Genomic DNA, 14,041 nt, shown 5'->3' with positions numbered 1-14,041 from the left:
TTGCCTGGAAGATGGATGTAAGCAGTGCCTTTGAATTAGGGCCATCAGCACCTTCGGTGCAGCAGCATCTGTGATGGAGGAAAAAGCCACGTAGGAGCAAGACAGCCAGCGTGAGCTCTGATACATGGGGAGCCACATCTGCTAGCAGATTCCATCCAATTTTTGATAGGGCCACAACAGTTCTGAAGCAGACACTTGTTTCACCTCCAGCTTCAGTAACTGAAGGGAAGAGCTCCCATAGGCCATCAGATCTGACGGTGGCCAAACCTTTGGATCTGCGGCTGCTTCCTGATCCAGTTTGTTGGTTCCACACAGTTAGTTCTCTCTCTGTCTGCTCCGATGCATGCCTTGGATCCTGGTGCAAGGCGTGTGGCTCCTAAAAGCAGGCATATATCCTTGGTTCCAAGATTGTCCTCTTCATCGCTTCCTAGGAAGAGGAGACCAGATCCCACTGGCTCTTCCCTGGACCTTTCTCATCCCTCCTCTCAGGCCTCCTACAGGGCCTCAGCAGAGAGCAGGATCCCCATTCCTCCCTCTGCATCGGTTACTATCCCTGGTTCGCTTTCTCGGGTCCCGACCTGGACCCTCTCCAGGAGGAGAATAGGGGAAGAACTGACCTGCAGCGAGGTTCCCTATTGGCATGTTCCTCACACCCAATAGTAGGGGAAACTTGGCAGTCCTGGGGCCTTAGTGGGGGACCACCCTGGTCTTCTCCAATTTATCCTCCACGTGGATGGAGAGGGGACACTTCATCTGCAAAGAATCTGAAAGCTCAGGGATCCTCAGTTCCTGCTCCCCCAGTTCCATTGACACTACAGTGAGACCTGGAACTCTGAGTCTGAGGGGGATGAAGAGAGAGAGCTGCTCTTTGTACAGGAGCTTTTAGGACCTGATCGTGAGGCTGTGACCTATCACTTGCCACCCCCACATCGGTCATCTGCCTTTTTGCCTTCTGTGGATGCTATGCATTTCTGTGACTTAGAGCATTTGAGGGCGCCCACTCGACTCTCCATGCAGTACTGGAAGAAGAGACTTCTCAGTATCTTACGTCCTCCGTGCCACTGCCAAGAGTAAGATATTGGTGCCCATCCTGGATGAGTTATGGGGGCCGGCCACCTCTGCGTGGCCCACTGACAGCCCATCTCTAAGAAAGTAAATGAACTATACCAGATTCCCTCTGAAGGGAATCTTACTTCCATAGCTGCTTTGTGCTGAATTCATTGTTGGTTGCTGCTGCCAGGAACAGGAGGTCTGGACAGGTACAGTGGGGAAAGAGGGAGAAAGGTGGTATTCTCCTCATCCCTCAGTGTTAGGGTGGCAAATTATCTGACAGTCCTGGCCCATTACCAATTCCATCTATTGGGGGAGGGGGGTGGAGTGTTGCTTTTCTCCAGGCCTTGCCTGATGACATCTACCGGCTGTGTCCTGCCATCTTATTGGAGGGTCAGAATGTAGCTAGACACTCCCTCAGGGCTTCCTTCAATGCTTTGGACTCTGATGTCAGAGCATTGGCATCAGCTGTGACCATCAGGAGCATGCGTGGCTTTGATCCTCCCCTCCTATCTATGGATGCTCAAAGTCAGCTGGGAGAGCTTCCTTCTGGAGCAGAGGGTCTTTTCAGTGAAAAGAGTTGGAAAAACTAAAGGAGACAAGATCAATAGCTCGATCCTTGGGGTCGATGCCATCTACTCGAAGGAGGCTCTCCATTCCTCTTGGTGATATCGGAGGCAGCATTACCCCAACCGTCAGTCATCCAGTCACACATCAACAATGTGCAACCTCCCAGAGCCATTATGGAAAGAGGCCTTTCAAACAAGGTTCCAAATCTAAACCACCTGCGTCCTCATCCCAGACAGGTCCACCCTCTGTTTTGGTGAGATCGTTGAGTCGAGAACCAACCAACTAGCACTCTTCTACCCTTTCCATTGGAGGCAGGCTAGCCCACTCCATCAGCACATGGAAGCAACAGGTCTTGGAGATCATGGAAAAGGGCTGTGCCATACAACTGGATAGACTGCCTCCTCCCAACTCCCCCTACCCATCCCTCTGCAGCAGCCCCTTTCACAAGGCAATCCTTCTCGCAGGTGTGGAGAAGTTGCTTCTGGTGGGAGCTGTCAAGAAGGCTCACGCTTACTAGGGAGGGGTCAAGGTTTTTACTCCAGGTTATCTTTCTGGTGCAAAAGAAGATATTGGAGACTTTGGCAGACATCCCAATTTTAAGAGCATCTGGAATCTTTTGGTTCCGTGTGCTGACTCTGGCCTCTATAATCCGTTCACTGTTGGTCCAGGATTGGCTTGTGATTCTGCATATTTTCAATCATGGGGAGGGATAGCTCAGTGGTTTGAGCATTGGCCTGCTAAACTCAGGGTTGTGAGTTCAATTCTTGAGGGGGCCATTTAGGGATCTGGGGCAAAAAAACAGTACTTGGTTCTGCTAGTGAAGGCAGGGGATTGGACCTGATGATCCTTCAGGGTCCCTTCCAGTTCTATGAGATAGGTGTCTCTCTCATATCATGATTTGACAAAACCATTGGAAGTGTGTTCCATTTGTGATGGCCAGGCACCATTTCCAGTACAGCGTGCTCTCATCTGGCCTTTCTGCAGCACCCAGGGTATTGGCAAAATGCCTGTCTGTGGTGGTAGCACATCTGAGGAATCAGGGTATTTTTGTTTACCTTTTCCTGGAGAGTTGGCTACTGATGGCTCTTGTGCATGCGGGCCCATTGAGCCACATAATCACTGCAAGTGGTCTGCTTTTTTTGTTTTTGATTTTTCCTTTTAGACCTAGAATTTTTTCCTCAACCTCCCAAAGACTATCCTCTGTCTTACACACAGTATTTATTTCTTTTACAGGTGCCATACTGGACTCAGAAGGGAGAGCTTTTCTGAGGACAGATAGACATTTCTCAGAATGAGACAATCCTCTGTGTAGGGCAACTTTGAATCTTTGATAAAGTTCTTCCTGGGTCTCATGGGGGTTTATGGCAGCCACTACCTACAGGATTCCATTTGACTGTCTGAGAATGAGACCTATTCAGCACTGGATGTCCCAGGCCTACAGTTCAAGTCGGAACAGTCTTTAGTTGATCACCATGTCTCTGAATGTCATGGTCTTGCTAGACTGGTGGCTAGCCAGGACAAGCCTGCTCAAGGGTGTGCAGCCCAGTTCTATGGGTCCATCCCAGATGTTGACTCCAGCTGCATCAATGGTCAGGGGTGGGGCACTTGAGTCACTAAAAAAATTGGAGGTCCTGAAAGAACATTGCACATCAGCGTACTGGAACTAAGAGCAGTTCATCTGGCTTGGAATATTCTTCATCTGCAAGGGAAGGCTGTGCAGGCAGTAATGAGCATTACCCTGCCAAGGCAACATCTCAGCAAACAGGGGGTGCTCATTCCACTCCCTTGTGCGCAGAGGTGTTTCTACCTCAACATTTGTCCTGTAGCCCTATATCTGGCTGGGGAGAACAAATGCAGATTGCCTCAGCAGAGACTGCTCCCCAAATGATCCCCTCAAGGATTGAACTCTCAACCCTGGATTTAGCAAGCCAATGCTCAAACCACTGAGCTGTCACTTCCCCCTTCTTGTCAACTGTCTGGAATGGGCCGTCTTGATTATCACTACAAAAGTTTTCTTTTTCTCCTGCAGATAATAGCTCAGCTCATCTTAATTAGCCTCTTAGAATTGGTAGGGCAATTTCCACCTTTTCTGTGTCTGTCTGTTTGTCTTACCATATGTTCCATTCTATGCATCTGATGAAGTGGGCTGTAGCCCACGAAAGCTTATGCCCCAATAACTGTGTTAGTCTCTAAGGTGCCACAAGTACCCCTGTTCTTTTTGCGGATACAGACTAACACAGCTGCTACTCTGAAACCAGTTACAAGTAAGTAACCTTCATTTCTCCTGGTCACTGTATGGGGCTCTGCTCCAGTCTGACAAACGAACTGCTGTTCCCTAGCATCTGTGGGGAGGGAGATCGGGTGAGTGGAGATTATGGCTTCAGTGTATCATCTCGCCATTCATAAACCGTCCTACGCTGAGCACATGAGACTGTCACTGGAACCGACCAAACCATCCTGTGGTTCTTGTTTTTTAGATGGAGAACAATGGCACCCTGTACTACAAACACGTCCAGTAAGTGCCTCACCATCTGTCCTGTTGCTTGGACATAGTGGATCAGCCCTGTCCCCACTAAAGAAGCACGTGGGAGCTATGATCCCTAGTGGGATGCCCAAGCACCTTCCAAGCTGCATTGCTTTCATGCTTCTCTCAATGCTTTGCCTGAAGGTTTAAGCCAGCTTCCCCTATGGGAGCAGGGGCTGATCTGGGCTCTGCCACTGGTTTAGCTCTCTGGTCTGTCTCATCACCTGTAAAATGGGCCTAATACCTGTCTCTTGGGAGGTGGGTTGGGATGACTCTCTCCCCAGTGTCTGGGAACACGTGCTGCTCTCTTAGCTGAACCCCCGGCCCTAAGTCCCATCAGCCATGGACACGACACGGCCCGATTATCTCTGCAGCTCCATTGATGTAGAGCAGCATAGAGATGTTAACGTAATAGCCAAGTCTCTGGTTCCCATCGGATAGTACTCGGGAGGTGCGGCTCTTTACAGGGCACTCAAATCTGCTTTCCCATGTGTTGTGGGAGAGGAAGGTTTAATCCTTCCTAGTCTCCCTCCCCATGGTCAAGCAGCGGCCAACAGCTGAGCTCGCTCTGCCAACTCCTTTGTGTAAAGCACTTGCCACTCTGACCCTGGGTTTCTCCAGCAAGTTGCTTCAGAGTGCAGGGCTCCAGAGTAGGGAGGGTGGGTTTAGCCCCCTTGGGGGGGCCCTTGTGTGAATGAGGTACATCCCCATCTGCTGCATCCCCTTGGGTTGCTGCAAAAGCAAGGCCCGGCATGCAAAGGGTTAGTGGAGAGAAGGGGAGGGAGGGGGAAGGGCTCTGGCTGACATCAGGTGGGAAAAACCCTCTAGCAGCCAACTGGCTTTAGGGGCTGCCAGAGCCCTGAAGATTGAGCACCTTGAGCCTGGCGGTGGGGGGGGAGGCGTGCACAGACAGTAACACCCATCTTAGTTGCGGATGGGTCCTGCTTTGAGCAGGGGATTGGACTAGATGACCTCCTGAGGTCCCTTCCAACCCTGATATTCTGAGAGTCTGTGACCCCCGCCCCCAGTTATCATAGAGTGACCAAAACCAGCCTGGCCAAAGGCAGCAAACCCCTTCCCCCTGCCCCCCTCGGGGAAGGGCCAGAGGTGAATTTCTAGGAGCTGCTGGGAGGGGGGAAACAGGGGGTTCTCCTTCCAGCTCCCTGCAGCTGTGGTGTGTTGCAGGCCCCTGGTGTACACTGTGTCCCTCGTGCTTCCTGCCGCCTACATCATCGGCCTCTTCTTCACCCTGAAGACTCACTCGCACATCTACGACATTCACATCAGCGACTGCCCCAGTAAGTACCTAACGCGGCTGGCCCAGAGCGCTGGGCTGACCTTTCCTCTGGCCCAGTATAGAAAGGACGGGAGAGCGATAGAGGGATTCAGTGCTCTCTGCTGTCCAGAGCAGGGGACTGGGAGCCAGGACTCCTGGGTTCTATTCCTGGCCTTGGTGCTGGTTCTGCGCACAAAGTGGGGGTGGGACCTGGCCCTGGAATGCTGTGGAAGTGCCTGAGTAACGCAGTGGGTGGGTGCAGGGGCTTTAACCCCCAGACCTTGATGGAATACTGGAGACCCCTGGGGAGCAAAGCTGTGTCCACCCAAAGCTTGGGCAGTAATTTCTCCCTTTCCCTGGAGGGACCAACCCAGAGGCAGCTGATCATGTCAAGAGGCTGCAGCAGTTGAGTGGGGATGGGTAGATGGGGCCTGTTCCTATTGCTGAGCCCAGATCTGTGCCTAGGGGGGGTCTCTGCTCACATGCCTCCTTGCTTTTAGTGCCTGGTCACCATCACAGCGCCGTGGTCCACTGGTCCCGCTGCAGGGCCCTGATCATTCTCCTGCTCTCCACTCTGTGCATGTCGGCCTGCGCTGACCTAGCCACGGAGCACATCAGCCCCATCCTCACTAACTCCACCGTGTCTCAGGTAAGGAGCCTTCTGCCTGCCCAGGTCCACGGGCCTGTGGTGCTGCAGCCACCCTGCAGGGAACCACAGCAGAGTGGAGAAGTAGCCCCATAAAGCCTGGATTGGAATACATGGGGATAAACCTAAAACCCAGAGCCCCCCTACCCAGAGCAGGCTTTAGGGCCTGATGCCGATCTCACGATAAATGGCATTACTTTGGGATCCAGCCCGATGGCCCCAGTTTAAGAACTTGCCAGATGCTCAGCCAGTGGGCCATGTAACCATGTTACCATGGTAGGTTTGGATTTGGGACTGCTTAGTGACTAGCAGGAAGAGCCTGGCCTAATACAGGCCTTAACCAACATGTACTCTCTCTGCAGAGAGCTGGACTATGGTGGTTTTCAAGCTCCCTTTCATGAGGTTCAGTCTCTACTCACTTGCAGTGGCCCCTTCCCTGACAGGTGATCCTGGGTTGCTGACACCCGAACTTCTGAAGGGGAAGCCTCTGGCTCAGTCACGGGAGAGTTGAGACAGTTCAGTCACGTGACTGGGTTTGAATGGGGCTAGTGCACCGAATGCTGTGTCAGACTAGGAAGGCTAGTTTGTCATAAGAACAGCCAGACTGGGTCAGACCAATGGTCCGTCTAGCCCCATATCCTGTGTTCTGATAGTGACCAGTGCCAGGTGCCCCAGAGGGAATGAACAGAACAGGTAATCGTCAAGTGATCCATCTCCTGGTATCTACTCCCAGCTTCTGGCAGTCAGAGGCTTAGGACAGTGGCTCTCAACCAGCAGTTCAACTAGATGACCTCCTGAGGTCCCTTCCAACCCTGATATTCTATGGTGGTCAAGCACTGGAATGGGTTATCTAGGGAGGTGGTGGAATCTCCATCCTTAGAGGTTTTTAAGGCTCTGCTTGACAAAACCCTGGCTGGGATTTAGTTGGGGATTGGTCCTGCTTTGAACAGGGGGTTGGACTAGATGACCTCCTGAGGTCCCTTCCAACCTGGATATTCTATTATTCTGGGGGTACACAGAGGTCTTCTGGGGGTACAGCAATTCCTCTAGATCAGTGTTTCTCAACCTGGGGGTTGCAACCCCCAGGCAAGTCAAGGGACAGATTTAGGGGGGTTGCTACTGCAGGGCCAGCCTTAGGGGGTGGCAAGAAGGGCAGTTACCTGGGGCCTCACCACAGAGGGCCCCGCAAAGCTAAGTTACATGCTTCAGCCGCGGGTGATGGGGCTCTGGCTTCCCCCATGGGTGGTGGAGCAACAGTAGTCTGGAAAGGTTGAGAACCACTGGCTTAGACACCCAGAGCCTGTATCCCTGACTATCTTGGCTAGTAGCCATTGATAGACCCATCCTCCATGAATGTCTCGTTCTCTTCTGTACCAGAGTGCCTGCACTGCCAGGTGGGGAAGTAGCCCCTAGAGGGGGCAGTCTGTGCTCTTACCCTGGGGGGGGGCTCAAACCCATCACCATCGTTCATGTAGTATCCCCTCCAGTTGGATGCATTTCTGAAGGGTGCACTTGCCATGTGAGGATGCTCCCTAGAACCCCATGTAGACACGACGTTGTGCCGTGTTCCCCGGGGGACCTCTTGCTTTGGATCTATACCCACTCTAGGATAGCGACTCTCCCAAGGAGCTAATGTTCTGAGAGGCTGTGAAATCGGTCTCTGCAGGAAGGGACAGGTGAGGGATAGTTACAGGTAACAGGAGCTCCCTGCTCCACTGAGCGCAGCCAGCAGCCCTGGCGTGGCTGTGGAGTTAGCTAGCTCTGTGCTGACTCATCTTGCTCTCCTTGGCAGTATTTCATTGGGGTGACCGTGCTGGCTATGGTGCCCGAGCTCCCGGAGATAGTCAATGGAATCCAGTTTGCCCTGCAGAACAACCTGAGCTTGAGGTGAGCGAGTCCCCTGAACCTGGCAGGGCTTCTGCAATAGCCGGCATGAGTTGCTGGAGGCTAGTCCTAGCCCTTGGCTTCCAGTAGAGCAAATGGACAGATGCTGAACTCGTCACCATGTTCCCTAGCAGGAAACTCCCTTTAATGATCTGAGCAGCTGGGACATGCGGCTAGTGCTCTAGCTCACCCAGGAGCTGGACTTGATCATGGGGACCACTTCATCTGACGCACCAAGAGACTCTCCAGCGTTCGCCAGCAGTGGATTTCCATGGGGAGGTGTCAGTGGCTCTCCACTGCTCGCTGTAATAAAGTCTTGGCTTCTAAGGATGGTATCTAGGGGAAGGAGCCATCTGCTCCTTGTCCCAATTATTTAAAGCGGAGAGGGTCCAGTCTTCCTAGAGTCTAAAACGGCCCAGTACAAACTCCAGGGTGAAGTATCTCAGCTCTCTCCCTCCCAGCAACTGGAGATGCACTGAGAAGAGCCAGTCTGAAAGGTGCTGCCACGTATGTGCCAGACCCCAGGGGTGTTTCTTGGTGCACTGCATCTCGTACTGGTCCCTTGGTGGGAAGGTGTCACTGAGTGAGTGTACTAGAATCCATAAGGCAGGATTTACCTGGTCTGCAGCCCATGTTGGAAACGGATCCCCCCAAAATGCCCTTTTCCTATCGAAATCTAACATGCCCCTCCCACTCTGCTCAAGGATACACAGCACTGCCCCTTCCTGAAAGCTGGACCCCCTCAAACTTGTGACCGGTGTTACTGCGTGCAGGCAGAGTGCAATATAATGAAATGGATCCTCCTATTCCACGCTGGGCTCTAAACACTTCTGCGAGAAATTACTTTCAGATCGCACTTCAGCAAAACTTTAATGCTGTGTTTAGAAGCCTCAAGTGCAGGTTAATTTATGGTATCTCTGCTCCTCCTCCATAGTATTGAGATTGGAAGCTGTATTGCTGTCCAGGTCTGCATGTTACAGATACCCATCCTGGTGCTCTTCACGGTCTTCTACGTAAGTAATGGAGCTGGAGCCAGACTTCATGGTTACTGCTGTTTTCTCCACTCTGCTTGTGGCCACTGGGGCTCTGGGGCAGGAGGAAGCACCCCTGGTTGCAGGGGTTTGGGACAGCTGCACACCTAAGAATGTCACTCAGATAGGAACATGTGCTAGTGTTGGCAAAAGGTACTGGAGAAATGGTGTGATTGAGTTGTGCTAGTTTTAAAGCAGGAACGGTGTAGGCAGTTGCAAGGCAGGGTCCCCGCCCCCACCAGCATCTGAGTTTTGGAGAGCCAGTCACTAGTCCGCAGTGGGTTGACGGCACAGTCAAATTAACTCCCCTCACTGTCTAACATGCTCATTAGCTTTTTAAAGGGGAGCAGATGAGAGGGGTGAGATTCTTGCTAATACGCGTGAACCAGAGTGACGAAAAACTGTCTTTCCCCCTGTCCAGCAGGGATTGGGAACGTGGCAGGTTAATACATTTTTCTCCTGATCATTGACTTTAAAATACTAAGCTTCCTGTGAGGGTTTTTGTACTATGTGCATAGCTTGTTTATCCACACTGCTGCAGGTACAGTGTGTAGTAGTGGGTGGAACAATCTTTCAGGAGTCTCTGGGTGAGGAACTAGGACTGTCTTAATGGCAGAACAAGCTTTCTGAAGTCACTGACGGTCCCTGCAGGGCATAATTGTGGCTGAAATGCCCAGGGTTTAAAAGCTGCTCTCTAACTTTCCACAGCCTACAGGTTTCATACTTGTCTTCAGTGACCTCCATGTCTACTCCAGCATGTTCAGCGTGGTTCTCATGAACTACATCTTCATGGATGGCAAGTGCGACTACTTCCAAGGTAACTTCCAAGATTATTTGAGAATTTTTTAATCCTCTCCAGCTCCTCCCATAGCTGCTCACAAACATCCCCATGCTTCCTGAGCAGGCTCCTTCAGGGACAGGGATTGACTGTGTAGAAGGGGTGTCACTGTGTCCCATGTCTGTCTCTGACTCCATATCCGATTTGCTCTAAACTGCAATCCCACCCTGGGAGCAGAGCCAAGAGTGGCCCTTTCCTTTGTGCCAATCTCCTCCAGTAGAAGCTCCAGACCATCTGATCATTCATGATGTGGTGGATGTCCACAATTAACTGGCCTAGTAACTGGAACTTAAATCTGTTGTCCCAGGAGTGGTAGATCCAGGAGTAAAGTGGATTCTTCTAACTGGTAGATGACTCAATCCCCACACGAAGCTGCTCCAAAGAAGGTTTTGTCACGACCTACTGTTATCTGGCTCTCAAATGTGGGCTTAAACAGTCCCTTAACTTTGAGATTACAGTGTAGTTTTACAGCCTGGAGCACTTGTCCCAGTGTGAACTTGCAGATTCTGTCCTGAGCAGACTGGCAGCTGCTCCATCTAGTGCAAAATCCACCTTCCTAAATCTTGTTCACCGCTGAGCCAGCCCTCTAGCTCCTAACCACGGCGGTTCTCACTCCCCCAGGTACAGTGCTGGTGATGGTCTACGTCATCCTCCTAGCTGTGTATTTTTTTGCTCCTTCCCCTGCTGGCTGCTGAGGCCTGACTCCATGGACCTTGTGTTCTCACCTTGGGAGAAGACTCCCCCCAGGGCAGCTTCTGTTAAGAAATGTTGAGTGTTTTTCTCAGGGACTCGGCTGGCCTGGTTTTACTCTAAAACCATTTGTTGCATGAAGCTAAAGAACCTGCTGCTGGAGTTTTGTTTTTCCTTCAACAGCTGTTTGAAAAGATGGGATTGAATTGGGAATTGCTAAGCACTGGAAAAGGGGGGGGGGTGTTTTGCTCATCCGGTCACTCCTTCTGAACCCAAGAAGACACCTTAATGCCAGAATGCTGCCTTGTGTACTAAAGTGCAGCTCGGTCTGGGATTGTGGCTAGAGGGAGATCTGTTGTTGGCAAAGGCTTTTGAGGAACAGAAGAGTTCTCCTTTGACTGGCTTTAGACTCTGAAGGATGCACTGTTCTCCTGCGGCTGCTGGGAAAGGGGTTGCCCTCTCCAAGGTGCTGACTTGAAAAGAGCCATGTCCTGCCCTCCCAGGATAGAAGGTACCTGCTTGTCATGGACATGGCAACTTCCAACTCTGGCTTGTAGAAATAACACAAGTGGTTTTTTGCTGTAACTTGAAATGAACCCTGTTTCTCTTCCTCCCCTACACCCCAACTGTTCTGATTAAAGCAGTTTTGTAGAAACTTGATCTGGTCCTGTATCCAAAGGGGGCAAACAAGGCTCTCTGCAGGCAGCCATATGCAGGGATGTGGGAGATTGTAGCTGACTGACCTACCTGGGTTCTTCACGCCGCTACCCTGCTCAGGGACAATACAGGTTCTTAGACCTGATGTTCAGTTTCTCCATGTAGCACGACCCATGTGAGGTTGCGGAAGCTAACTGGTAAGAGACCCCTTCCTTGGAGTAAATATCCTTCCATCACTCAGGGCCTCTGTCCTCTATTAGGAGTCTATCTTCTGCCTCTGCTAGTACAGACCAGAAGGGAGAATGGGCTAGAACAGATGCTTCTGTCATGTGAGTCCTAGTTAAACTTTGTTGCTGGAGCCAATTGGCCAATCTGCTGCTCCCTACTCTGGTTCAGGGCTTCTCGGTGAGAAGCCATTTCTCAAATCTTCCCTCCCTGCTCTAACAAGGTGGTTATAGCCTGTGCCCCAGCTGCAGCAGCAATGCTTGGGCAGAGCTGTCTGTATTAGCATTAAATCTGTGTGCTGGGGTATAAATAAGCTAGCAGCTGCTGTAGCTCTTTAAGCTTTTGGTGTCTTCTTCGTCGGTTAAGAGCATGCTTGCCACAAGTTGCTCCCTTGTGTTTCAAAACAGTGTGTGCTACAACCTCAAGCCTGTGTTGCTTCAAATCAGGCACCCTAACTTCCACTGTGCCTAATGACCTGGGGGAGGGAGCTTCTCTCCCTACCTCTAGAGGAAGGCTGTGGCAGGATGCTAGACACTGAAACTGAACTAGAGCAGCTGGGGCTAAACTTCCTGGCACTCACAGAGCAAATGAAGCAGGGCTTTGGCCATACTGTGCTAGATATGCTGCAAAGTCAGGCTATTGGGGTCACCGGAGGGTGCCTGCAGTTAATGGACCCTCACAACATTGGCCTTCATGTGCCTGTTCGCTAGCTTTGCCTTGTGGCTAATACCACCTCCCTGGCCTAAGGTGAAGATCACGTGGGGAGCAGTGACAGTGGGGCCAGTGCTGTAGCAACGGGGGAAGGAAATTAGTGCAGTTTTTAGAGAGGGTGGTAAATAAGTCCTGGGCCTGCTCACTGAATGAGGACAAAACACTACCCCTGTGCAGCAGGTGCCAGCCTAGAACCATCAGTGCCTGGGAGTTGAGCTAAGCACAGGCACCCAAAGCTTCCTTCTCTGGGGTACCTGACTTTACATCCCAAATTGCTCCTTAAAAGGATTATTTCCCAAATTGGTTCCCCTGGAGTATCTGAAAAAATCCAGATTAACCCCCCCACTCTACTTCCCCCCCACCCCAATCATCAGGGTTTGTGGGTTTGTACAGGGCTTTACCTGCACAACCCACCCTTACTAACCCTTGCACTAATAGTAATGGTAACAGGAGCAGGTGGTTTAACAGTAATGTGGAGATGCTGATATTCTTCAAGGAGTGATCTAATTGCTACAGGAGACTTGTGCCTCTAGCTCTCTTCCCTCCCCTACTCCCCACAGGCTGTTGCCTCCTTGGCTGATAGCATTGAGCACAGGAGAGACAGTAACTGCTTTCACTTCCTGAGGCCAGGGGGAGAAGCAAATGCAGGGAATGTCTGCAGCCGCCCCCCCCAACCCCACTGCCCTAGGATAGAGCGACTCTAAAGATACAGGGCTTTGATTTGCTGTTACACAGCTGGCTCTTGCCTTCCATGGGCTGCTGTAGGACAAAGCTCCCCTTCCCCTGCTGCTTTCAGCATGGGCTTACAGGGGCATGAACTCTAGCCCCTTTTGAGTGAACTGAAAGTACAGACCAGCAGATGTGAACCACTCCACATCCTGTCAGCTGTTGCCTTAAATAAAAAAACAACCAACCAGAGGCCTGGATTTAGTCTTTCACTTAGCTTGAGTTCTGTGCTTGTCTGTGAATGAGCAAGGTAAAGCTAGGGGCAAATATCTCCCACTAGGGTGACCAACTGTCCTGATTTTATAGGGACAGTCCTGATATTTGGGACTTTTTCTTACATAGGCTCCTATTACTCCCACCCCTGATTTTTCATGCTTGCTGTCTGTCACCTTATCACCCACCCACAAACCAACAGAGGATTTGCCTTCACTATTCCAAAGCTGTGAGCAAGTCTTTTGTTTTTTAAGAGAAAAAGCATCTGCCATGAAACCACATCTCCATCCCAAGGTCTCCTTTCTTCATGGGCCAAGGGCTTTTGCTAAGGACCCTAGCAAGGGAGCCAGGGGATAGTTCAGTGGCATTAACAGGCACTAGAGCCAGCAGTTTCCTAGTACAACCTCCAGCACTAAGTTTGTTTGCAATAAAGCAAATTCCCTACTCCTGCAGTGATACAGATCCATAGCTTACATAAAGGGTGTCTCTGCCATTGCTGCTCTGTCAGGGGGTTAAAGAACCAAGGCACCTGTCAGGCTTGCATGGATTCTGCTTGACAGGTGATCACTAGTGGTGAGAACAGGCACTCCTGCATGAGTGTAACTGGACTTGCAGCAATTTCATTCCACATTGGAGCTCCCCTGGGACAGTGGCCCAGCACAGCAACACACACAGAGGAAGTGCACGTGCAGAAGTGCTGGCAAGGCTTGTGCACTAATGCACCAGTACATGCATGGAAAACTAGGGTGAGCTAGTTTAATGTTGATGAGACTCAGGAAACAAGATACCTGCATTGGCTACTAAAGCATAGGCTTCAGTGACACCATAAGACTGGAAGGGACCCCAAAAGGCCATCTAGTCCAGTTCCCTGCACTCACAGCAGGACTATTTGCTAGACCAGCCCTGACACATTTGTCTAACTTGCTCTTAATCTCCAGTGATGGAGATTCCACAACCTCCCTAGGCAATTTATTCCAGTGCTTAACCATCCTGACAGTTA

At 51.1% G+C, this 14,041-nt stretch overlaps 1 protein-coding gene across 2 annotated transcripts in view; it reads left to right on the top strand.

Annotated features, from left to right (window-relative positions):
* Positions 1-11,144, top strand: part of LOC127043118 (uncharacterized) — a 36,103-nt gene extending 24,959 nt beyond the window's left edge. The window contains exons 14-20 of one of the 2 annotated variants that reach the window (XM_050936874.1): positions 4,098-4,135; positions 5,330-5,442; positions 5,921-6,069; positions 7,859-7,953; positions 8,885-8,963; positions 9,690-9,798; positions 10,441-11,144. In XM_050936874.1, coding sequence (XP_050792831.1) covers positions 4,098-4,135; positions 5,330-5,442; positions 5,921-6,069; positions 7,859-7,953; positions 8,885-8,963; positions 9,690-9,798; positions 10,441-10,514 — 657 coding nt within the window. In that variant the 3' untranslated portion in view covers positions 10,515-11,144. Of the gene's footprint in view, positions 1-4,097; positions 4,136-5,329; positions 5,443-5,920; positions 6,070-7,858; positions 7,954-8,884; positions 9,135-9,689; positions 9,799-10,440 lie in introns of those variants that run through there. The other variant, XM_050936875.1, reaches the window with a different exon arrangement.
* Positions 11,145-14,041: the final 2,897 nt, after the last annotated feature.

Source organism: Gopherus flavomarginatus, chromosome 1, assembly GCF_025201925.1.
Source record: "Gopherus flavomarginatus isolate rGopFla2 chromosome 1, rGopFla2.mat.asm, whole genome shotgun sequence".
Taxonomy (NCBI): domain Eukaryota; kingdom Metazoa; phylum Chordata; order Testudines; family Testudinidae; genus Gopherus; species Gopherus flavomarginatus.
The sequence above is the reverse complement of the archived record's forward strand: the minus strand, read 5'-3'. Positions and strand labels throughout refer to the sequence as shown.